The 24,216-nt window shown below is 43.3% G+C and overlaps 2 protein-coding genes across 9 annotated transcripts in view; both read left to right on the plus strand.

Moving 5' to 3' along the window:
* The first annotated feature begins 72 nt into the window (after positions 1-72).
* ubtf (upstream binding transcription factor) lies at positions 73-20,484 on the plus strand. Of its 7 annotated transcripts, none has more exons than XM_077556908.1 (21): positions 76-644; positions 4,776-4,835; positions 4,927-5,099; positions 5,190-5,273; positions 5,745-5,900; positions 6,311-6,375; positions 6,451-6,577; positions 6,649-6,759; positions 9,658-9,791; positions 9,868-10,009; positions 10,102-10,143; positions 11,003-11,113; positions 11,204-11,359; positions 11,430-11,567; positions 16,506-16,616; positions 16,695-16,786; positions 16,855-17,044; positions 17,138-17,185; positions 17,277-17,330; positions 18,281-18,400; positions 19,033-20,484. In XM_077556908.1, the coding sequence occupies exons 2-21, from the start codon at positions 4,799-4,801 to the stop codon at positions 19,141-19,143; spliced, it is 2,202 nt and encodes a 733-aa protein (XP_077413034.1). In that variant the 5' UTR covers positions 76-644; positions 4,776-4,798; the 3' UTR covers positions 19,144-20,484. The 7 variants fall into 7 exon arrangements, with proteins under 7 accessions (XP_077413032.1, XP_077413034.1, XP_077413028.1 ...); XM_077556907.1 differs by having other exon boundaries at positions 79-644; positions 19,030-20,484; XM_077556906.1 differs by having other exon boundaries at positions 73-644; positions 16,506-16,786.
* A 1,167-nt stretch (positions 20,485-21,651) lies between these two features.
* The window catches only part of atxn7l3a (ataxin 7 like 3a), an 11,480-nt gene continuing 8,915 nt past the window's right edge, over positions 21,652-24,216 (plus strand). For both annotated transcript variants that reach the window (XM_077557750.1, XM_077557751.1), the window contains exon 1: positions 21,652-21,911. The gene's annotated coding sequence lies outside the window, so the exon portion shown is untranslated. The remainder of the gene's footprint in view (positions 21,912-24,216) is intronic.

Genomic DNA, 24,216 nt, shown 5'->3' on the forward strand with positions numbered 1-24,216 from the left:
GCCCGGGGTTCCGCCCACAAACACACAAGGTGGAGTTGGAAAAAGGAAAGCAAAAAATATGCTGATCTAATATGAAGCTGTCAAACAGCCACCGACAATTTACAAAAGGAGCATTATCTTCAACGTGCAAAGGCATTGGGGTCCATTTAGTGACACAGCAGTAGGAAGACATACCCAAAAGAATTAAAACTTTTTTCTTTTTTTTTTAATAAACCAACACAAGCCAAGTCTAACCATATGAGGTTCGAGATTTGAGGTTAGTCAAATGATGCGAACTTTGGGTGTTGGAAGCTCGTTTGGTTGTCCCATCAAAGTGTTGCAAACATCGGCAGTGGAGCGGACATGATGGCCGCGGTTCGGTCCGGATCTGTCGGTCGCCCCCTCCAGATGTAAACGCGATGGCGGCTGACGGAAACGACAGCGATGGCGTCGGTCCGACAACATGGAAGACGCCTCGGCGTCGCGAAACGGTTGGGTGGGGAGTGGGAAGCTTGCTGCGCGTTGACTGGAGGGAGACGGCGAGTGCGATGGAGGCGGGGGAAGAATCATCTCTGCGGGGACTGGAGCCGAGGACCGACGGCGCAGTACTGGCGATCGTTCAACCCTCCCCTTCTTCCTCCACAACGACGCCGAGAAGCAGCTCGGTAAGCCCAAGCCGAACCACCCCCCGCTCGGTTCGAAACGCGATACGATTGCGCCACGAACGAGTGACTTAAATTCGCCTATTTGACCGTAAATGTAGCATTTTTATACGTGTGAAAAACGCGGCTCGGTCGACGGGCTCTCCTTTGTACTCGGGCAACGGCGGTAGGAAGGGGACAGACGAGGTCGGCCATAGCCGTATTTCTTGTCCTCTGCGGCTAGAGGAGAGAGACTTGTGGACACGAGGCCTGGAGGTAACTACACGGCGTTAAAATGATTTTTTAGTTGTGGATAAGGACATTTCCTTGTTGGGTGTTTATGCATTTTTGGGTTTGGGGGTGGGGGGACCTCGCGGTACTTTCCACGCCGAGACCTCCATGCGGCAGTTGGCAGAACAGCCAGCCGCCCCTCTCGGTTAGCCGTCAGGGATCTTGGTTTAATATCTCGCCGCCCTCTCTCTCCCCCTTCACTCTCCCGGACCAGCCCCGGACTACCGAGCTCCTCGGTGAACCCGCCTTCTCGTCGTCGTTTATCGGTTCGACTAAACTGAGCCGCGCGGTTGAGTTTGGGAGCCTCGTTATTTTTTTCTTCTTTCCCCGGGCCCCCATTTGGACCTTGTCACGGTAGGTTTGCTCGGAAGCATGGCGGACGTTGGAGCTTGTTTGTGGCGCCACGAAACCTTGGCGGTCTTCGACGGTACCTTAGTCCCTTTAAGCTTATATATAGTCAGTGCTAACCGAAATGCTTCAATTTATCGATACTTTTATAAGCAAATTTCAATTTGAAATATTACAGTTTAGTGTAGCTTGTATTTTATTTGTTTTTTGTAGTCATTCTTTGTGGCTCCCCCAGCCTCACCACCACAAGCGTTTATTGCCGACCCATGTATGGAAACGTTTACTGTACCTTTTATGATTTAATATTACGTTTAAATATTTTTAACCCGTGTTCCAGGTATGTGCTAATTTACAATGGGTCACAACACATTTTGGGATTAAATTTAATTCTCCTGCACCAGCTTCAAATTATGTTATAAAGTCTTGAAAATGGCCTCACATCCGTTGTTTTGTATAGTTAGTGCAGTGGCCAAATGTTGTTTTTTAACGGTGGTTCAATACCGAAAGGTTCGACGTTGCTGGTTCGCCCCGCGGCTGGCGCTTTTCGAGCTAACAGGCTAGCTGAAGCTAGCCGGATCCATCAAGGACACGACGAACAACAAGCATCCGCCATCATGGAAGCGCCGCTCGGTTACGCCTCACTGAAGAATATACCGCGGTTTCGTTGTCAATTCTCGAATAAAACCACACACAAAACCACGTATGCCACAAGAAAAAAATAAATTTGTTGGCTGTAAACGACAAAATGTCGCCATTCCTTAGATGTGTAGTTGAGATTGGAGTCTGGCGCGGCGGAGCGAGATCCATGTGATGAGGCTCCTGTGGCGCAGTGACGGCCGCCATTGTGGCCCCGTTGGTCGGAGAGCGAAAGCAGATCCCCCGTGGTCAGCTGGTCGCCTGCAGCTGCCTATCCGTCCGCTCACTTCCTTCCTGCCTTGTGGATCCACCCCAAACCCTTTCGGCTCCCCCACTCGAAAATCCTCCATTGGCGAGACGGCACAAGCGTAGAAAACGGTCGTTGCTTGTAGAGAGAACGTTTAAAAGCCGGGAGGGGGGAAAAAGACGAAATTCCGTGTGGGTGAAAAGTAGATAGACGGTGGGTGGGAGCTAAGCTGTTGCTACTTGTTAGCCCTCCGCGGTGTTATTTGAGATTGGGAGCAGTCACAAGCTATCGCATGTGTGTGTGTGTGTCCTCAACGTTGAGCGTAAACGTTTAAGGGGCGGCGTAATGAATATAAGCCATTATGTCGACGGGCATTTCCCATTCAACTCTCCCGTTGGAATGCTCATTCACATCACGTTCCCACGTTTATTGTCCCAAAGAAGCGTTAAAAGGGTTCCATTTATTAAATCATAAGAACAAGGTTTATTTTTTTGATTCATGGCTCATTTGTATATCGTTCTTGCAATTAGGCACCAAGTCTAATGGATGCCTCACCAACTGTCTTTTTAAAATGGTGTATAATGAAACCCTACGTGGTAAATTTTGTAGAGTACATTTCTTGACTCTAAAAAATTTCGATTTGGGCACACTAAACAGTACAATTTACACGTGGAAGCAGACGTTGAACGTGGATCACAACTTGAACTTCCTGGTGGGGATGTAGTTAGGGCTGGGCAATAAATCAAATTAATTTGATACATCGTCATTTTAAAAATCGAATCTCTGAAAATTTTCTAAATCGTGAAATAGAATTTTGGCTTTTGGATTATTAAAAGCTGTTGTTCTTATGTTACATTCAAATGTTTTTGTGGCAGAATGCTGGATCGGTGCTTTACAAGACATGTTTACAATAGCTGCCAACTACCCAATTGTGGCATTTTAAAAAAACTACGAATGTTAAGTTTATGTCAAAATTAATTACAATCAGTATACATTATTGTTGTCTGAACATTTTGCGCAGGAATTATTTTTGAATAAATGAAACCTTTAAATAAACGTTTGAGTTTATTAGATTATAATCGATTAAAAAAAGATTGTAATTGATTAAAATTGTCCTGAATGTCTGTAAAAATCGAGATTTTATTTTTTGGCCATATCGCCCAGCCCTAGATGTAGTGTTGTTTCTGACCCGACACTACTGAAACTACTGCTTGTCAAAAGTTCCTAGGCATGTGTTAAAAATCGACCGACAGTGAACAAAGACAGACGCTATTTTGGCCGCATTTTGAGCGGAAACACTTTGACGCCTCATCGCCACTTTCAGTGTTAAACTCATTTACTCCCAACCATTGTTTTACTGGATTTTGACTGATTTTGCAAGGCCCACAGAATATTGTGTTCTATTGCTATAAAAACATGGAACCTACCAAAAGAACAATTAGAGTCTCTTCTTTTATCAGGAAAAAAAGTATATTTATATCTGTTTCCGTTTTGCAGCAATTAGCATGAGAATATAGCTAAGTTTCATCATTATTCACAAATCTGTTGAAAACTGTGGGGAAATGAGCTTTGTTGCAACATGGGCCAGGTTGATCTTTTATACTCTGCTGCCACTTTCTGGCCATTTTTTTGTAATAACTACCATTACTTTAAGCAACCTCTTCAAGTCAGAGGCTGCATCAAAGTCTAGCATTAAAAAAACAAAAACCTTTAAATATGTCTTTGAGACACTTAAAACATTTAAAGTTGAACGTATTTGTACTTTTTTTGTGTGTGGAGAAAATTAGTTAAAAATGATAAATCCATGTTTCAAGAACTTTCAATCAACCTGAAACATTCAACGTACATTTAGTGGGGATCTCCGTCCGTGGTTGAGCCTTCTTTACCACATCACATTATGACGTGTGTCCCAGAGCTTGAGACGATAGGAAAAAAATATATATATTTCCAGTTATTTTTTATGCTGGTTTCACTGTAAAAGTCTTGATAAAAATCGCTTGCTGTTGTCCCTTTGAACTTACCACCATCTCTTCTATTGGATGCAGCAACATCTTACCATGGGTGTAATTCAGGCCAGGTACCGTTAAGTCGTGTCAGCACATACAAAATGAATGGGTTTACCAACAGTGCACTGCAATGAATTGAATCGGTGACAATGGTCCCAATCTAGAGACATTTGCACTGACAAATCCATTATAAAGAGGTTTTGTTCCTGATTATTTTTATATTTTGTGTTTTCAAGCTAGAGGAACACTTGGTTAATTTACAACTGTTCCATTGTTGCTCGGTTATTTTAATAAACAGTTCATGAGATTTATATATCCCACTCCTCCTGTTTACAAAACTGGAGTGGGGTGGATTGGCATAGGTATCTGTTTTGGAATATGCTGAAACCACGTTATTGGTAGTGAAAAAGACGGATCGGAGCATCCCTATTTAGTACGAGTTGGGCGTTTGTGGGACGTTTTAGGGAGTTAAAGACCAACCACAAAAATACATAGATAGTTGGATACTGACGTGAATAGGCATTATGGTTGAGGAAAATTTGGGAGGGGGCGGGTTTGCGAATGTTGAATTCACTCTACTCTAATACACATTGTTATGGTTAGTAAGTTGAGTTGTTGTTTCTCCAGACTAAAGAGAGGATAGCCCACAAATGAATGGAGACATGGAAGCAACATCCCAACACCAAGGTAAACGCTAATCCCATTTGAAATTGTCAAATTATTACACTATTGAAATGACAATAATATACCGTATCTATAATTGAATTTTGTGCTCTAGTGTGGGCGCAGGATGACCTTCTCCGGTTGCTGGAGGCCATGAAGTTAGCGCTGCCACCGAAAGACTTGACTAAGTACAAGACGTCAGAGTCTCACCTGGACTGGAAGAAGGTGGCCTTCAACTCTTACACGGCTGAGATGTGCAAGATAAAGTGGCAGGAGGTTTCCAAAGAAGTGCGACCACCAAAGTTTATTCATTATTTTGGAAAAGGGACAATTGACATGATTCATTAAGTGTTGTGGTTTTGTCTGACTTCATAATAGATCCGTAAATTCCGAACTCTGACAGAGTTGATATTTGATGCTCAGGACTACATCAAGAACCCATACAAAGGCAAGAAATTAAAGGTGAGCTATATTAGTGGTTTATGGGGCACACGCGTTATACAAGCTACACCCACAAAAAAAAACTTTTTCCGCCACATATATAATACACAAAAGTCAACCATCAGCCTTACTGTAGGAAATACACATTTTTCAAAAAACAGGTTGATTGATTCGTCTTTAACCTGATGGTTGCATTATGTGTTGTTTTTGGCATAAAAGGGAGAGGGACAGAAACATCCTTAATAGCGATCCGAAAGCATCACTGTGTGCAGATGTGATATGGAAAAGGAGTACAGTTAACACTTCAACACAAGGCTCATCAAAAAAAATAATGAATGACACACATGAGTTTGATGAGTCAAAACTTAAAAGAGAAGCTAAGACATGAAAGTGATGCACCTGGGGTTTGGAAAATAAACAAATAAAGCACATCAAAATTCTAAAGTGACTTTACAGTACTCAAGAAGCTTTTTTTCCCTCTGCATGTGACAGAAACATCCGGATTTCCCTAAAAAGCCCCTGACGCCGTACTTCCGCTTCTTCATGGAGAAGAGGGCCAAGTATGCAAAGTTGCATCCGGAAATGAGCAACTTGGATCTAACAAAGATCTTGTCCAAGAAGTACCGCGAGCTGCCGGAAAAAAAAAAGGTAAAGCTACAGCTGGCGAGCAGCTATAAAGGGCCCTCGCAGCCCAGGCCGCTTTGGGGTACTTTCACGTTGGGGTACTGGCGTAATGGCACATTCGAAGCAGTCTAAGTGTGCTACACGTGCCTGCCATTTTTTTTTGGTAGCCCTCGGACAAACATGCCGGGATTGCTTTATATTTTTCCTTGCTAGGGGGCGCTATAGAGCCATGTTGTCATAGCAACTTCATAATATACATTTTTTCACCGGGCCTGAAGATGTGCAAAGTTTGGTGAGTTTTCATACATGTTTAGGTCCCCCAAAATATTATTGTTTTCGAAGAAGAAAAATTCCTACAAAAACAATCAAGTTTGAATTGCCAAAGAAAACCAGCTTCTAAAGTTTAATTTATTTAAAAAAATTTCACCATGCAGAAAAAATACGTGGATGACTTTGTGAAGGACAAAGAGACGTTTGTGCACAGCATGATGAAGTTCAGGTGAGATCATCAAGGAGCTTGTATTTTGCTGCCTATCATTGACACAAAATTGTGAGTACTTTTACCTTCTTTCAGGGAGGAGCACCCGGAACTTATGGAGAATATGACTAAGAAAGGCTCAAATGTTCCCGAGAAGGCCAAAACGCCCCAACAGCTGTGGTACAACCACGAAAAAAAGGCCTTCCTCAAAGGCCACCCGGATGTAAGTTGTTTTTGTCGTCCATTTGCTTCATCTCATATGGGCACACATTGATGTTTGCTGTTCTTCTCCAGGCCACGACAAAGGATATCAAAGACTGCCTTGGCAAGCAGTGGACGCAGCTATCAGACAAGAAGAGACTCAAGTGGATTGCCAAGTCGCTAGAGCAGCACAAGCAGTATGAGGTGAGCTGGAAGACTGATGGTGGTACGCAGCATGCAGCTTATTGGGCGCCATCTTGTCTAATAGATGCAAGATGCCAGTGAATTGTCCAATTGTTTTTATTTGGGAAAATCAGGGGCTCAATTCAACTTCCGCAAAAGCCCCGCCCCCCTCAGTTTCCATTACCCTCAGTTTTGCGCAAAAGGCAAGTTGCGAAAAAGCATGCTGGTCATGGAAACGCATGATTTTAGAAAAAACTCAAATATCACAAAAAAAGTTTTTAATCTCTCATGAGGTGGTTATTGGAACGTGTCGAACTAGGAGTATTTCCCAAAAGTGTAATGGAAACACTAGGAAGTACGGGGCTACTCTCTTTCGTGTCGGAGCTGCCTCCTGAGGGGATGACCAGTCTTTTTAAGCACAAAGCGATTTAGCTATAGAGCCAAGGCCGCCATCCCTTGCACGTTGCATGAGAAATGGCCGTTCCCCCCCAAGGCAACGAGCAATCGAGCGATATACGGTACAAGTTAGGGGTGGGAATCTTTGGACACCTCACGATTTGATTACGATTCAGGGGCTACAATTCGATTATGAAACGATTATTGATCTATTTTTAATTTATGTATATTGATGCAGTTATTTACACTACTTATTTCTATTCATCTCAGTATTGATCACAAAAGCCTCACGGTTCGGTCAGATCACGGATTTGAATCACGGATCAGATAATTTTTGGGATCAGCAAAAAAAAAGAAATAGAATTTTGTCTTCCTTTTATTTTATAAAACACTCGTTCCCATTAAATAACAAGATTCAACTCAAATTGTCAAAAATGTCCATTTAGAATGTAGGAACACAAGCCATATTTGACATTTTAAAATGATTGTTTTGATTTATTTAAAGCAAATGTTTTTAGTTTTTTTTAAAAGAAAAGGATGATGAAAATGAGTCCAATGATCTTTTCTTTCTTTCTTTCCTTTTTTTTAAAGAAAGAAAGATACCTCAAACTGGAATTTAAGGCACATACTCCTACATGGAGCGTGAATGACAAACTAGCCTATGTTCACGTCATTGAAAAAGAGTGTGCATTCCGTGTGCAGATTTTCATAAAGCTGAAGAAATTACACGAGCCAGACAGGAAGTTAGGCATCGGCATCACAGTAGATCAGGAATACAGTTTTCCCTCGTTTCTCGCGGGTGTTACCTTTCAAAAACTACCCGCGATAATGGAAATCTACATAATTTTTTTTATTTTCCGTTAATTATATATATATATTTTTAGTTTATTATATGTTTTTTAGTTTATTATGAATGCTTTTTCATTCATCATATATGTTCTTTTTTCATTTTACAGTCGTCATTTTTTACTTATTATACAACACAGTATATATTTTTTTGTTTATTCTAAATGTTTTTTTCTTTCATACTATATTTTTTCATTTGTTTTACATGTCTTAAGGCTAACACCTCACCACACACTTTATACATGCACTTTTCTTGATAGGCGTTAACATTTTCTCACATACTGAATCTCTTTAAATACAGTAGGCCTAAACACTCTGTTAAAAACCTTTGTAGATTTTTTAATAATAATAACAATAAAATAGAATTTATTTAATATCCAAAACATTTATTTGAGAAACAAAACGTCAATTGATCAATTTTTTCCGGCCGGTATGTTCCCTCCACCCCAAAAAAGTAATTAAAAAAACACACACATACACATAGCAACAAAATATCTGATAGAAATGACACTCTTAATTTTAATGACGATGATACGAAGCTGAGAAATCCATTTTGACCGGGAGGCTGGCGGTCTAGGCACGACCAGCTGGTCGGCAGTCGATCCGCAGCGCAAATGCAATAATAATATGTAATATGAACAAGCTGGAAATGGAAACAAATCGGCGGAGCGGACCCGCAATGCACACGCATGCGGTGTAATCTTAGGGTGAGCTATGGGACGTGGTGGACGCACGAGTGTTCCAGGGCATGAAATTGGGAAACTGTCGGGCGTCTATCTACAGGTCGCGAACGTGATGGGCAAGGTCGGAATGCGACGGGCCATACACCGTTGGAAAGGTCTCGTCGAGACAAATCCGACGGTGGTGGTTCCCACCCCGGGTGAAAATCCGTCGTTTGTCGGCCCTTTATCTCCGGGACGCAGGACGCCGAGGAGTTTCAAACGGCCACGACTGGTTCGGGGCGGACAATCTTAATTTTAATGATGAAGATACGAGGCAGGTCACGTAAACCCATTTTGACCAGGACCGCATCGTCGCTGTGACCCCGAAACTCCACTCGAGCGCTCTGGCCGGCGCGGGTCCTGCGTGAACCATGGGGCGGGTGGCAGGCGGCAACGTACGGCGCGGCGCGTGCATACACTTTTTTTTTTTTAAGCACGCTGTGAAAAAATCCGCGAAACAGCGAGGCCGCGAAAGAACCCCCAAGAAACGAGGGAACACTGTATTTTAAAATAAAACCATTTGCGAACTCTTATTTTTTGGGAGGGAAGTTAGCTAACTACATAGTTTGACATGAGTCAGACATTTAAAAGGCAAAAAACAAGCTCAAAATGAATTAAAAACGACAAAATTACACTATTTAGACACAAAACGTATTTACTCATGATAGAATTTGCAGGCAGTCTGGTGCCCATTTCCTGTTAATAGTGGCGGTCCAAAGTTTTCTGATTTAGGAATGGCAACAGGTGAAGACGAGTTAATTCTTACTTCTGCCATCTAATAGATGTGTTTTATGTTGCAGTGTATGTGATAACTTGTTTTTGTAAAGATACAAATTTTACTCAAGGTTTTACTTTCAAAGCAACCTTTTCTAGACGCAAAATTGGGTCTGACTACTTCGACTAGTTAGTAAATGATTTTGCTTCCCTGTAAAAAATGTGGCATTGATATTTACAGGAGACGATGCGTGAGTACATTCAGCAGCACCCCGAGATGAACCTGACACAGGGGGATATCGTCAAGTCCACGCTGACAAAAGCCGAGAGGCACCTGAAGGACAAATCTGACGGGCGGCCTGACAAACCTCCGCCGTGAGTCACCGCCTCCCTTTCTGTCCAAATCCCTCAGCGACAAAAAGAGGGTCCTCATCATCATTTTTTCTTCCAGGAATGGTTACTCCATGTTCTGCGCCGAGCTGATGTCCAGCATGAAGGACGTGCCCAGCACCGAACGTATGGTGATGTGCAGTCAGCGCTGGAAGCTGCTCAAGCAGAATGAGAAGGACGCCTACCAGAAACGCTGCGAGCAGGTGACGCAAACTGGTGGTCTCTGACGATATCACATCTCTTCATATTGCTCTAAACGCATCTTTTTTTCCTCTCTTTCTCTTTCTCTCTGTAGCGGAAGAAGGAATTTGAAATTGAGATGAACAGATTCCTTAGCGTAAGTTCCTTTCATGCTATAGCAACAAATAACATCATTGCTAACCAAAATTGTGTGATTGGGATCCACCGCCACTCATCCCTAATAGAATATGTAAATCATAAATCATCATCATCATCATCCCACTCTGTATCTGTTTTCATTATGTATGCCCAAAAGCAATTGTTGCACAATTGTCGCAATCTTTTAGCTGTCTATTCCATTATTTGATCAACCCTGAAACCTTTTAACAAAAAGCATTACTGTGGTTGCCTTGGAAATCTTAAGTACGTAATTTGCCTTTAGCATTTTAGTGTGGGTGACGTGATGGTGCTATACAAAAAGTAGATTTTTTTTTTCTCAGTCATTGTATTCCGTCACTGTATACAATTTTACATGCTGTACGTTGTTTACGTCATCCTTTGTTCAACTAATTAATTTGACTCGAAAAATGTAATTGTTGAGCCATCAGACAAAAAAATAGCAATTAAATCAATGTTTTTATACTTTTTAATATTGTAAAATATTACAAAAAAAATATTGTGCCGTTAAATCAGCAAAAGTATTTTAAAAAAATCAAAAGAAAATTTCAAACGCCTGTGGGTAATTTTGAACCTTACATGGATTAAAAATGCTGCTTTCCTAATATTTTTTAAATATTTGTATTCTCAATTTTCTCAGTGTTCCCATTTTACATCGTCATCCATGTAATTTGACATTTCCCCAGAAATCATTCTTATGCCTTCTGATTGGATGAAACTGGCTTCCATTTAAAAAGGTTATAGTGCCTTGGCATGTATTTGACTCTTAATTTGCCATGAAAACACTTTCTAAGAGTTTCATAGTTTAAACCAGATTTTGATTTATTTCGTCTTTTCAGAGTTTGTCCGAAGAGGAGCAGCAGAGGGTCCTAGGTGAGGATAAGGTCGGCTTCAAGAGGGGCAGCATTGCCAACAGCGCAGCGTCAAAAAAGAAGAACTCCAAAGCTAAGGTACTGAGAGTGTAGACGTCAACTTTTGTTCTCACCAAGTGCTTTTGACTCGTGGTCGAATTTTGTGACGCTTTCGTCCTGATCCTGCAGGCCAACCCAGAAAAGCCCAAGCGGCCCATTTCTGCCATGTTCATCTTCTCCGAGGAGAAGCGTCCCAAGCTGCACCAGGAGCGTCCGGATCTTTCTGACAGCGAGCTCACACGACTGCTGGCACGCATGTGGAACGAACTGCCGGATAAGAAGAAGGTAGGAAGCGACACCAAAGGGGTTTTATTTAAATGCTTAGGCCTAAGTCACATCCTCGTTCTGAACGCAGGAGAAGTACAAACGGCTGGAGGCGGTCTTAAAGGCGCAGTCAGAGAAGAAGGAGGACCGCAGTCTGCCTGACCCCCCAAAGACAGCGCAGGATATCTGGCAGCAGAGCGTCATCGGAGACTACCTGGCCAGATTTAAGGTAAGCAATCTACAAACACACGGCTCTATAAAGGTTTAATTTTATGAAATAGAGTCCTTCTTAAAAACCTTGTAATTCTTTAATCCGGTCTTAATGGACAGGCTTAATTTATATCATATGCAATAATAAAATATGTATAGGTATTAAGTATTACTTGAAAAAGTGAACATTCAGATATTGAAAGTTATTAAATTGAGTAATTTTAAATAAATAACAAAATTAACTAAATTTGAAATGCACTTTTCATCAACATGATCTCAAATAACTAAAAATTGTTATGGTACAATTTACAAAAAAAAGATAAAAATTCATTTACTGAGCCATGCCTGTCCCATTTAAACAGTTACATTGCGAAACAATATTGTTGTAGTTAGGGATGCACCGAAATTAAAATTGAATGGCCGAAACTGAAAATGAAAAATGCTTGACCGGAATGCAGAAAAATGTATGCCAATTTTTACTATTATTGCATTTATTACAATTAGTTAAAATATTATTATTATTATTATTAAATATTTATTTAGCACTGGCATTTTAACAAAGCACAATATAAATTGAAATGCAACCACACCACAGACATCATGTTGGCATGTTTGGTACATTAAACACCAAAAAAGGGTGAGCATTTTCTGGCGGTACGATTGCACTTTATAGTCAATGCAGTTTGCACGGATGCATGCAATGCGGATATTATAACGTGTTTGTATTTTGAGTGGGACAAAGTGTGGTGCACTTAAAATCCGCACATTCACATATTTACCAACGTTTAAGAATAAATAAATAAATTTCTTCGCACCGGCCAATCGGCTTCGGGACTGCAAAGTTACACACAGTGTCATGTACAGGTCTGTAGCCACCCGGAAATAGCGGTAAGTGTTTCCGTATTTAAAACTGTTGAAACCACTAGTACTACCATTAGCTAAACTATTGGCCATGGCCACCGGGATGCCAGTGAAAATGTGGAAGCGCTCAAGGGGCTCTTTATAAAAGGAAGGCGCTGCAGGACCCCTCCGTGAGTCATCACCTTATCGTGGTGGAGGGGTTTGCGTGTCCCAATGAGCCTGGGAGCTATGTTGTCCGGGGCTTCATGCCCCTGGTAGGGCCACCCAAGGCAAACAGGTCCTAGGTGAGGGACCAGACAAAGCATGGCTCAAACGACCCCAATGATGAGTACAAACATTGGATTTTCGTTTCCCTTGCCCGGACGCGGGTCACCGGGGCCCCCCTCTGGAGCTAGGCCTGGAGGTGGGGCTCGAAGACGAGCGTCTGGTGGCCGGGCCTATACCCATGGGGACCGGCCGGGCACAGCCCGAAAAGGCAACGTGGGTCCCCCTTCCCATGGGCTCACCACCGGTGGAAGGGGCCAAAGGGGTCGGGTGCGCAGTGAGTTGGGTGGCAGCCAAAGGCGGGGGCCTTGGCGGTCTGACCCCCGGCTACTGAAGCTAGCTCTGGGGACATGGAATGTCACCTCTCTGACAGGGAAGGAGCTCGAACTGGTGTGCGAGGCTGAGAAGTTCAGACTAGATATAGTCGGACTCACCTCCACACACGGCTTGGGTTCTGGTACCAATCCTCTCGAGAGGGGCTGGACCCTCTTCCACTCTGGAGTTGCCCACGGTGAGAGGCGCAGAGCAGGTGTGGGCATACTCATTGCCCCCCAGCTAGCCGCCTGTACGTTGGGGTTTACCCCGGTGAATGAGAGGGTAGCCTCCCTCCGCCTTCGGGTGGGGGGACGGGTCATGACTGTTGTTTGTGCTTATACACCGAACAGCAGCTCAGAGTACCCACCCTTTCTGGAGTCCTTGGAGGGTGTGCTGGAGAGCGCACCCCCTGGAGACTCCCTCGTTCTACTGGGGGACTTCAACGCTCACGTGGGTAATGACAGTGAGACCTGGAGGGGCGTGATTGGGAGGAATGGCCCCCCCGATCGAAACCCGAGTGGTGTTTTGTTACTGGACTTCTGTGCTCGCCACGGACTGTCCATAACGAACACCATGTTCAAGCACAAGAGTGTCCATATGTGCACCTGGCACCAGGACACCCTAGGCCGTAGTTCGATGATCGACTTTGTAGTCGTGTCATCGGACTTGCGGCCGTATGTGTTGGACACTCGGGTTAAGAGAGGGGCGGAGCTGTCAACTGATCACCACCTGGTGGTGTGTTGGCTCCGATGGCGGGGTAAGATGCCGGTCCGACCAGGCAGGCCCAAACGTACTGTGAGGGTCTGCTGGGAACGTCTGGCAGAATCCCCTGTCAGAAAGAGTTTCAACGCCCATCTCCGGCAGAGCTTCTCCATTGTCCCGGGGGAGGCGGGGGACATTGAGTCCGAGTGGACCATGTTCCGCGCTTCAATTGTTGAGGCGGCCGATCGGAGCTGTGGCCGTAAGGTGGTTGGTGCCTGTCGTGGCGGCAATCCTCGAACCCGCTGGTGGACACCAGCGGTAAGGGATGCCGTCAAGCTGAAGAAGGAGTCCTATCGGGCCTTTTTGGCCTGTGGGACTCCGGAGGCTGCTGACGGGTACCGGCTGGCCAAGCGGAATGCGGCTTTGGCGGTCGCTGAGGCAAAAACTCGGGCATGGGAGGAGTTCGGTGAGGCCATGGAAAACGACTTCCGGACGGCTTCGAGGAAATTCTGGTCCACCATCCGGCGTCTCAGGAGAGGAAAGCAGTGCACCGTTAACACTGTGTATAGTGGAGACGGAGTGCTGTTGACCTCGACTCGGGACGTCGTGAACCGGTGGGGAGAGTACTTCGAAGACCTCCTCAATTCCACCAACACGCCTTCCTTTGAGGAAGCAGGGTCTGGGGACTCTGAAGTGGGCTCCCCTATCTCTGGGGTCGAAGTCGCCGAGGTGGTTGGAAAGCTTCTCGGTGGCAGGGCCTCGGGGGTGGATGAGATCCGCCCGGAGTTCCTGAAGGCTCTGGATGTTGTGGGGCTGTCGTGGTTGACACGTCTCTGCAGCATCGCGTGGACATCGGGGACGGTGCCTCTGGATTGGCAGACCGGGGTGGTGGTTCCCCTTTTTAAGAAGGGGGACCGGAGGGTGTGTTCCAACTTTAGAGGGATCACACTCCTCAGCCTCCCAGGTAAGGTCTATTCAGGGGTGCTGGAGAGGAGGGTCCGTCGGGAGGTCGAATCTCGGATCCAGGAGGAGCAGTGTGGTTTTCGTCCCGGCCGTGGAACAGTGGACCAGCTCTACACCCTCAGCAGGATCCTCGAGGGTGCGTGGGAATTCGCCCAACCAGTCCACATGTGCTTTGTGGACTTGGAGAAGGCGTTTGACCGTGTACCTCGGGGAGTTCTGTGGGGGGTGCTTCGGGAGTATGGGTTACCGAGCCCCCTGATACGGGCCATTCGGTCCCTGTACGACCGATGTCAGAGTCTGGTCCGCATTGCCGGCAGTAAGTCGAATTTGTTTCCGGTGAGGGTTGGACTCCGCCAAGGTTGCCCTTTGTCACCGATTCTGTTCATAACTTTTATGGACAGAATTTCTAGGCGTAGCCGAGGCGTTGAGGGGGTCCGGTTTGGTGGCCTCAGCATTGCATCTCTGCTTTTTGCAGATGATGTGGTGCTGTTGGCTTCTTCAAGCCGTGACCTCCAGCTCTCGCTGGAGCGGTTCGCAGCCGAGTGTGAAGCGGTTGGGATGAGGATCAGCACCTCCAAATCCGAGACCATGGTCCTCAGTCGGAAAAGGGTGGAGTGCCCTCTCCGGGTCGGGGAGGAGGTCCTGCCCCAAGTGGAGGAGTTCAAGTATCTTGGGGTCTTGTTCACGAGTGAGGGTAGGTTAGAGCGGGAGATCGACAGGCGGATCGGTGCAGCGTCTGCAGTGATGCGGACGCTGTATCGGTCCGTTGTGGTGAAGAAGGAGCTGAGCCGAAAGGCGAAGCTCTCGATTTACCGGTCGATCTACGTTCCTACCCTCACCTATGGTCACGAGCTGTGGGTCGTGACCGAAAGAACAAGATCCCGGATACAAGCGGCCGAAATGAGTTTCCTCCGCAGGGTAGCCGGGCTCTCCCTTAGAGATAGGGTGAGAAGCTCGGTCATCCGAGAGGGACTCAGCGTCGAGTCGCTGCTCCTCCACGTTGAGAGGAACCAGTTGAGGTGGCTCGGGCATCTGGTTCGGATGCCTACTGGACGCCTCCCTGGGGAGGTGTTCCGGGCATGTCCTACCGGCAGGAGGCCCCGGGGACGACCCAGGACACGCTGGAGAGACTATGTCTCTCGGCTGTCCTGGGAACGCCTTGGGGTCCCGTCGGATGAGCTGGCTGAAGTGGCTGGGGAGAGGGAAGTCTGGGCTTCCCTGCTAAAGCTGCTGCCCCCGCGACCCGACCCCGGATAAGCGGAAGAAGACGGACGGACGGACGGAGGCGCTGCAGGAGAAAGAGTGGCTGACCTGTACTGCAGTACTCGGAAGTTCTGTCTCTTTTTGACCCGCTGAAGTGTTGTACACCAAGCGATGCCCCTCTCCTCCGGTGTGTGCGATGAAGCTGCTGCGGCCGACTGTTACTAACTCACACGGTGAAACGCAAGCGAGAAGCAAGGCAGACACTCGCCCGGCGTTCGCTGTTTAATTCAAATAGACACTTGCTTGCAGCGGATCACCGCGACATCCTATTTCGTCCATATTCTTTCTGCTTTAATTTTATTTCGTCCGAATGGCAGAAATAGCAATTTTGCCGAATATTTTCGGCGGGCGAATATTCGGTGCATCACCAGTTGTAGTCTTGTAAAATTACTTTGTATTTGCTTATTGCGTGTTTATTGATAGTGGTTTCTAACGTTTTAAACCGTCTCATGTAGGTAAAGGAACTTTTTTCGCTTTTTTTTTTTTTTTTAGTTAAGATATTCTAAAACAAATCTTAAATTGCATTAGTTTGTGCGGGTGATCCTCCATTCTTAATGCTTATTTAACTGAGGATGCATATGCAATGCAGAGCGACCGTCCCAAAGCTCAGAAGGCGATGGAGGCCACCTGGAGCACCATGGAGAAGAAGGAGAAGATCATGTGGATCAAAAAGGCGGCAGAAGATCAGAAAAGATACGAGGTGGGACGGCGGCGCCTTGGCCTGGCGGCAGCGTCTGCGATTTCAGCAGCTAATAACCATTCTGCCTGTCATTCACAGCGAGACCTGTGCGAGATGCGTTCGCCCGTCGCCACCGCTGTGGCCTCAGGGAAGAAGATGAAGTTCGAGGGCGAACCCAAGAAGCCGCCATCGTGAGTTGTAGTCACAATTTGTAGCAAGCCTTTTTGCTTGCTTGATCTAACACCCTGCTTTGCTTTAGAAACGGGTACCAGAAGTTCTCTCAGGAGATGCTGTCCAACGGAGAGCTCAACCACCTTCCCATGAAGGAGAGGATGACGGAGATCGGCAGCCGCTGGCAGAGGCTGCCTCAGAAGGACAAGGACCGCTACAAAAAGATTGCTGAGGAGATGCAGAGGCAGTACAAAGTGCTTCTTGAGCAGTGGCTTGCTGTGAGTGCTGTCTAAACATTTTGCCATTTGATGCTGCTGCTGCTGCAAAAAAAAAAAAAAAAGATTATTCTAACACCCTTTCCCTTCTCTCAGAGCCTATCTTCTCAAGTCAGGAACTCCTACAAAGAGTATAACTCACAGGTGAGTCGGAATTTGCCAAATGCAACAGGAAATAAGGAACTGCTTTATTTTGTGGTTGCTTTTTATTCAAATGTGTCCCTTGCTCTTCCAGAAGAGGAAATCCCCGGCAAAACCAGGAGGCCCCAAGGCAAAGATCAAGAAATCTGTAAGTGTTCCAAATAGGGCTGACACTATCAAATATTTTTTAAATTGACTATCTTATTGATTATTCCATCAAGAAATAGCCCCCCCCCCATAAAAATCGAAACTACATTTAGTTCACACATGCATCAATTATATCTACATTACACATGTAATTTTGTCTTGAAAGTCACTTACAGGAGCAAACGAGTGGAGCTGCCTTCTTGCTACAATGAGCTCAATAATTTCCTATCCACACTACATGCATTTGCAAAAAATGTCCGTGGATGGCGGAGAATGCTTTGCCACAGAGATTGCTCATTGCTTTGCAAAATTTGACCGCAGACATTTTAGGAATAAAAAGTTTTCAGTCAAATGGATTTTTTTTTTTTGCTTTAACCTATGCCTCAGGTGGCACCGTTGGAATACTCACCCCTGAATAGGAGTGCTAGAAGTTAAAATTTGCATACAATGTTCCATTCAGTATCAATCCGTGCAGAGCTGAAGAAAAATCAGGACTCTTAAGACTTTCTGATGTTGGAGAAGGTCGCCGGTAGTAGTTGTGTAACTCACTGCTAAAAATGTTGGGACTAAAGTTAAATTTGTCCTTGTGTATTTACTTCCATCTGCATCAATACATGAAAAGCCAGAAACCTTGAACGCTAACAGCCAATTTACGCCGAAGACATTTCCTGCCTGAGCATGTGGATGGTACCATTGGAAAACTTGTCGTTGCAATGTTCAAAATTTATTTCCAACAGTAATGATCTGCAGAAGTCCCGAACAGTCAAAATCTAGGCTTTAACACGTCTCAACATCTTTGAATGATTAAAGATGCAAGTAAAGCTGTTAGAAAGCTATCCACTAAAATGTGGGGATAGAAGTTCAATTTGCCCCCGTACGTCTTGTTATACAAAAACGGTCCGCCAACTTCGCAAACAGCCAACTATAGACCCCCTGTATGGCTTTCCGCAGGACACTGAGGAAGAAGAAGACGATGACGATGATGATGATGATGATGATGATGACGACGACGATGATGAAAAGGACAGGGCTTCTTCTGAAGCGGCGTCCTCCAGTGACGATGACGATGATGTAAGTTGTTTACTTTATGATCAAGCTAATAAATACACCACTCAAACTTCTGTAGTGGCATCGAAGAAATAGTCAAATGTGTACTGAAATATGGATTGTATAAAAAAAACAAGTTTTGATTTGAAATATTTGGTTGAAATCCAATTGTTCAACTTGTAAAAATTTTTTTTTTTTAAAAATTGCAGACAACAAACTTATGTGGTAACATAAAAAATAATGCTTAACTTGTGGTGTTCTAATGGTGGGATGAGACAGAAGATTGACTGACTTGTTTTGTGTGATCTCCAAAAGTATGATGTTCCACTAAAAAAAACAAAAAAAAGCTAATTGAAGAACAAAAATGTCTGTGGTGACATCAAAGAACAAGCCCCCCCTCCATTTGCTGATGGTTATTTGTTTGAACACTAAGGTAAAAAATAAAATAAAAAATCATTACTCACACTTCAACTTCTGTGGTGACATCAAAGAATTAGAGAAGCGTCCTGTAGATGCTTGAAGTTTCAGGATAGTCGATTTTTTTAATATATCTTTTTTTTTTTTTTTTACTCCAAGTTGTTTGACTTTTATCCACTGTAAAAATGACTGACTACACGCAAACTTCTGTGGTGACATCTTTCCTTGTGTTGAAGAAGGACGATGACGACGACGAAGACGACGACGAGGTGGACGACAAGGAGAACAAGTCAGAAGACAGCAGCAGCGAGTCCAACTCGGGCGGCTCGTCAGACTCTGAGTCAGACTGAAGGGCGGCGGTCGCCGCGAGGGGCCCGGGCTGCGGGACCGCCGTGACGACAGGACGGACCAAACTGAGCCACGCCACCTCAGTTTCACACGCCCGTTTTTTTTTTGGTTTTATTTCCCTTCAGTCCCTCTCCGAGTTTTAGTCGGACCCGCATCCCACTGGTTTGGCGATGTTCCGAACTGACACTTCCTTATTCTTTTAAGTTTATAACAATGTCACCCATTTTATTTGATTGTTCCGCAGGGACGAGCCAGGCTTTTCACAGCCAAAGAACACGACGACCGGGTGGGACACTTTAAGCAGGGAGAGGGGCGGGCAGGGTGTGAGGGTGTGTACTGGAAAAATTGCACTCTTAAGAATGTTTCCTTGTTAATACTGTTTTTCCCTCTTTCCTTTTTCTCTGCTTTTGATTTTATCCCGTTAGGTCTTAAAGAGGTGGTATTTTTTCAAATATTAAAAACAAATCAAGAAGAAGCCATGATGAATGTTTTTTTTTTTAATGTTGTTGCTGGAACGTCGTTTAAAATGCTGCAGTGCACATAATTTTTCAACCATCTTATTTTTTTTAAGACCTTTTTTCTTTGATCGTACATCAATTGACTGGGCGCCATTGTACTAATTGAAACCGAGTGCCATAGTCGCTACACAAACAATAGAATGTCTTGAAATTACACCTCCTTGCAAAAATACACATTCACATGCCGTGTATCACCTTTGTAAACAAAAAGCAATTTGTGGGAGGTTGTTCTTTATTATTATTATTATTATTTTTAAGCGGCACTGCACGTTTTATTTGAGGTTTGTTGCTCATTTTCTGTCCAAACAACAAATAAACCAGTTTGTTGTGCAACACCGATTATGTTCCCCCCACGCATGCTTTTTTCATAAAATATTCTAATTTGGCTCATTATAATGGTGTTTGATGCTGGTTACCTCCCCCACAATCTGCACTTAGTAGTAGAGTGGACAACACAGACTACATCATGAATGTACATATTAGACATTTTTGCTTGGTGATGACACACATCATTACTGACGTTATAACATTCTGTTAATGTGATGCTGATTTGACTGAAGAAAAAAAAAAGTTAAAAGGGAGGGCAAAACGTGTGTATTATTGTAAATACTGTTTTAATTTTGTATGGAGTGTATTTCTTTTCTCCCGTCCGTTGCTTGATTTTCTTTTTCTTGAGAGGGCGAGAGATGTTTAAAAGAGCAAAAAAAGCTTTACAAGTTTGTACTGCTGATCATTTGACAAAAAAATTGATGTTTTCTATAGCCGAGGGTGTTATGATGTCCTTGTAGTTCAAGAATTTGGGCAAATAAACACAATCTTGAACAATTTGTCTTTTCAGTATGAGGGAGTAAAAAAAAAAAAAGTCAATATGGTAAAGCCATCTGAGGAAAAGATACGTTTTGAGAAGACTTGTTATATGAGACATTTTCTCCCCAGAAAATGATTGTAATATGAGAGTGAAACAATGTTTTTGAGAAAGAGTTATAGATATTAACGGATGGAGATAATCATTTTCTAATCCCAATGTCACGGTAAAGTTTTTAGATACATTTTGAAGGGGGGTGGCATATTCGAGCATGTCAAATTTTATTGTTTTTTTTATTGACATTTTTAAAAGGGCAGTAAATTAATAAGTACAAAGCCTTTGTTCTTATTTGAACAAAAAACATTCCATAATGATTTTTTCTCTTTAACAAAATATTATCATAAATATAAGAAAGCTCTGTTTTTTGTAGGGAAAAAAATTGATTCTGCAGTCAGAAGCAATAAAGTAGAAATTCATTTTTCAGGGGGCGAAAACGTATATGGGATAGATGCCACAGACTTCCGGGTTTTACACATCAGCGCCGTTTCCGGCCACTGCTGGCTGCGTTCCAACACTAGCACCCCCACCCCAGCGCCCCCCAACCGCTCATCGGCGGGAGGGCGTCTCAGCTATCTGAAATGCTTCGGACACTGAGACAGACACTACACACTCTCAGCCTCGCACCCGTCGACGTGAATGCGCAACCGAGGGGCACGAAGGCAAAGCGCAAGTTCCGGGACATGACCCACGCGTTGCAAACCGGAAACGGAAACAACGTTGATGGGTGAAAAGTTGGAAGTCCCGCCTCCTACGTGGCATATAGTCCATTCAAACAGAGGACAAGTTAATACATAAATACAAATATATATTTTAGTAATTTACGATATAAAAGTTGTACTTGATGCAAATGATCTCAATAATAATAATTTTCAGTTTCATCTAGATTGTTTGAGATTAACTTGTATTGCTCTTCAAACATGGAGTATTCGATGCACAAAGTAACGTTTTATATTTGTGTGGCCAATTAAAAAATATATATATTTTGCATTTGTTAAAAACGTTACATCAGTGTCAAAAGATAAACGTTATATTCTTCGTCGAGCTTCTCGTAGTAGTTGTAGTTTTAGTGCCAGCCTTCCTTTTTTGTCCATATGCAGAAAAAGTCCCATGACGTAACAGGAAGTGCTTTGTTCTTCCGCGCTGTGATTGGTCGAGCGCTGCTGCATGGCCGCCTTACGACTGTCAAGCAGCACAAGACGTCCATTTGTTTGTTTCATCAACAGCGGCGACAAACAATAACAACAATCAGAAATACACTTTTAACAGTTGTTGGGGTTTCGAGACACGACTGATATGGACGTTGAAGAAGATTCCTCGCGCTGACTGACGCAGGTCATGTGGAGTCGCCTGCTGCTGGGGGTGAACGGGCCGCTTCCGTGACGACTAGGTAAAAGGAAAGCAAAATCTAAATGGTGACGATGATGATCATGATGGCGGCGGTGGTGATGATGTTGATGATGGAGATGCGCGCGCACCCTCACTGCTGGCTGTGCCTGCACGCGCTTCACGGTTCATCGGCTCGAGACAGCTATGTAGCTAATGCTAGAGCCAACACATAATTAGCCGCCTTTTGGTGAGCCCTAATGTTTCGTCGTTGACGTCACAGAAAACAAACAGACCGCACCTTGCGGTATTTTGGTTGATTTTCGATATATCACATTTCGGTTTCTTGGTGAATAACACAATTCTCGACAATTCAATTACTTGCTAGCTGGTCTTTTTTTGCGACTTGACACTACAACCAGTATAATAAACGTACAGTTGAGGTCAAAAGTTTACATACACCTGGGACAAAAACGTTCTACTCTACTATTTTCGCAAGGTTATGCAATTTAAAAAAAAAAAACGTTTTGGTTGGGGGTGGAATTTTTTATTGTTACATTCATTTATTATAGTTTCTTTATTTCTGACTTAAGTAACAAAGTTTGTTGTATGTCCAAGATAGAGTAAATCAAAAGTTTACATACACTTTTCATTAGGACATGCCTTTTATAGCAAGAACCGGCTATGTTTTTCCAATATTCTTGAGGAATGCCTCTTGATAAAAATTATGTAATTCTGTCGAATATGTTGGCTTTCTTGCCCTAAACCTAATTTCCAGCTCTGTCCACAGGTTTTCTTGTGGAATTAAGTCAGGGATTCGGGAAGGCCACTCCAAATTTAATATGATTTGTTCTCTTCAAAACATTTGGTGACTACTTTCACCATATGTTTTGGAACATGTTCCTGTTTGAAGTTGAAACACCCATTAGCGCCCAAGATTCAGAGATGTGGACGAGGCCTTGACAATGTCATCAAGAATCTTGATATAATCTTATTTTTTCCTGACCCCATCAATCTTTTGGAGTCTTCCCAAGCTTAATGCAGCAAAACAATGCTTTGTCAACTTGGTCCCAAGATCGTTGTACTTCTTGACGATGGTCTGAAAGGAAGTCCCAGGCATCTGCAACTGTCTGGCAATTTGACCTAATGAAGCCCTCTCTTGTGAAGATCAGCCACATACTTTCTAAGATCTCGGCTGTACTCTTCGGATTTTCCCATCTTGTGCCAAAACTTGGGACACTTGAAAAGGGCTAAACACTTGAAGAAAGCTTATTTTTTTTATTTATAAAGCCGCTATGGGGTCTTGTGGCCTTTCTCATAATCTTGCGACCATTAGCCAATGAAATGACAGTTAGATGTCAATCGCCAAGACTCAAGATTGTGTTTGAGATTTTTACTAGATGTATGTAAACTTTTCTATTTTTGACAGACAACAAACTTTGTTATCTTAGTCAAAAATGAAAACACTGTGATCAATGAATGTGGCAATAAAAGAAAGAAGGCACCTCTAGTATAAAACCAACATAAAAGCAGATTTTATGCAAAAATTTGAGTAGAAAGTTTTTGGCCCAGGTGTATGTAAACTTTTGACCTCAATGACTACCACACCAAAAGTGGGCACTATTATTTTCTTTATTTTTGACAATTATTGTGACATTTTGTCAGTTTAGGACTAGGGGTGTGAATTACCTAGTACCTGGCGATTCATAGGTCACGATTCGATTTGATAACGATACGAATCTATAAGTTGATTATTGAGATTTTTTTTTTTTAACTCAAATTTAGAAAATACTAATCAGTAAACTTGTACATGTACACTGTAAGATTTGTATGAAAATGTATTTATTCATCTGAAACTTCAGGCCTATAACTGCGAGCCACTATATTTAACAAACGATCTGTTGCAATCTTTTTTTTATTATTTGAACAGCATTGAAATAAAATATTAAAGCTTAATGTTCCATTAATATAACATTCTTCCATACTTAACGCGTGAACGCTAACCCTAAGACATTTTGTTTAATATTTCCATTAAAAAAAAGTTTAAAGATTCAAGCATTGCGCACTGTAATATCGCGATATATTGCCAAATAATTTATTTTTTTTAACACCCCTAGTATTTTCTTTTTCTTGACAGGGTGAAGAGAGAAATGCGATTTTAAAAGGGAGTAATTTGGAGTTGGTATAACGTTTATAATATGGAGTTAATGTGACGACAACGTGTTTAAATGAAATGTGCATGTTTCTGTTGTTTTGTTTGATCGTAAAATGGCATTAAAGTGACGGATAATATAATCTATGTGTTCATTTTATCGTCAGGAATTTATTTTGTAACTTAAACACAAGTAGTACTGAGTTGATTTGGGAGT

The sequence above is a fragment of the Vanacampus margaritifer genome, chromosome 2 (assembly GCF_051991255.1).
Source record: "Vanacampus margaritifer isolate UIUO_Vmar chromosome 2, RoL_Vmar_1.0, whole genome shotgun sequence".
Classification (NCBI taxonomy): domain Eukaryota; kingdom Metazoa; phylum Chordata; class Actinopteri; order Syngnathiformes; family Syngnathidae; genus Vanacampus; species Vanacampus margaritifer.

Coding starts and splice junctions, on each gene's coding strand:
- ubtf (XM_077556902.1), top strand. CDS start 4,799: ATGAATGGAGACATGGAAGCAACATCCCAACACCAAG. Junction 11,360..11,429: donor AACTGCCGGATAAGAAGAAG/GTAGGAAGCGAC, acceptor TTCTGAACGCAG/GAGAAGTACAAACGGCTGGA. Junction 16,787..16,854: donor GAACCCAAGAAGCCGCCATC/GTGAGTTGTAGT, acceptor GCTTTGCTTTAG/AAACGGGTACCAGAAGTTCT.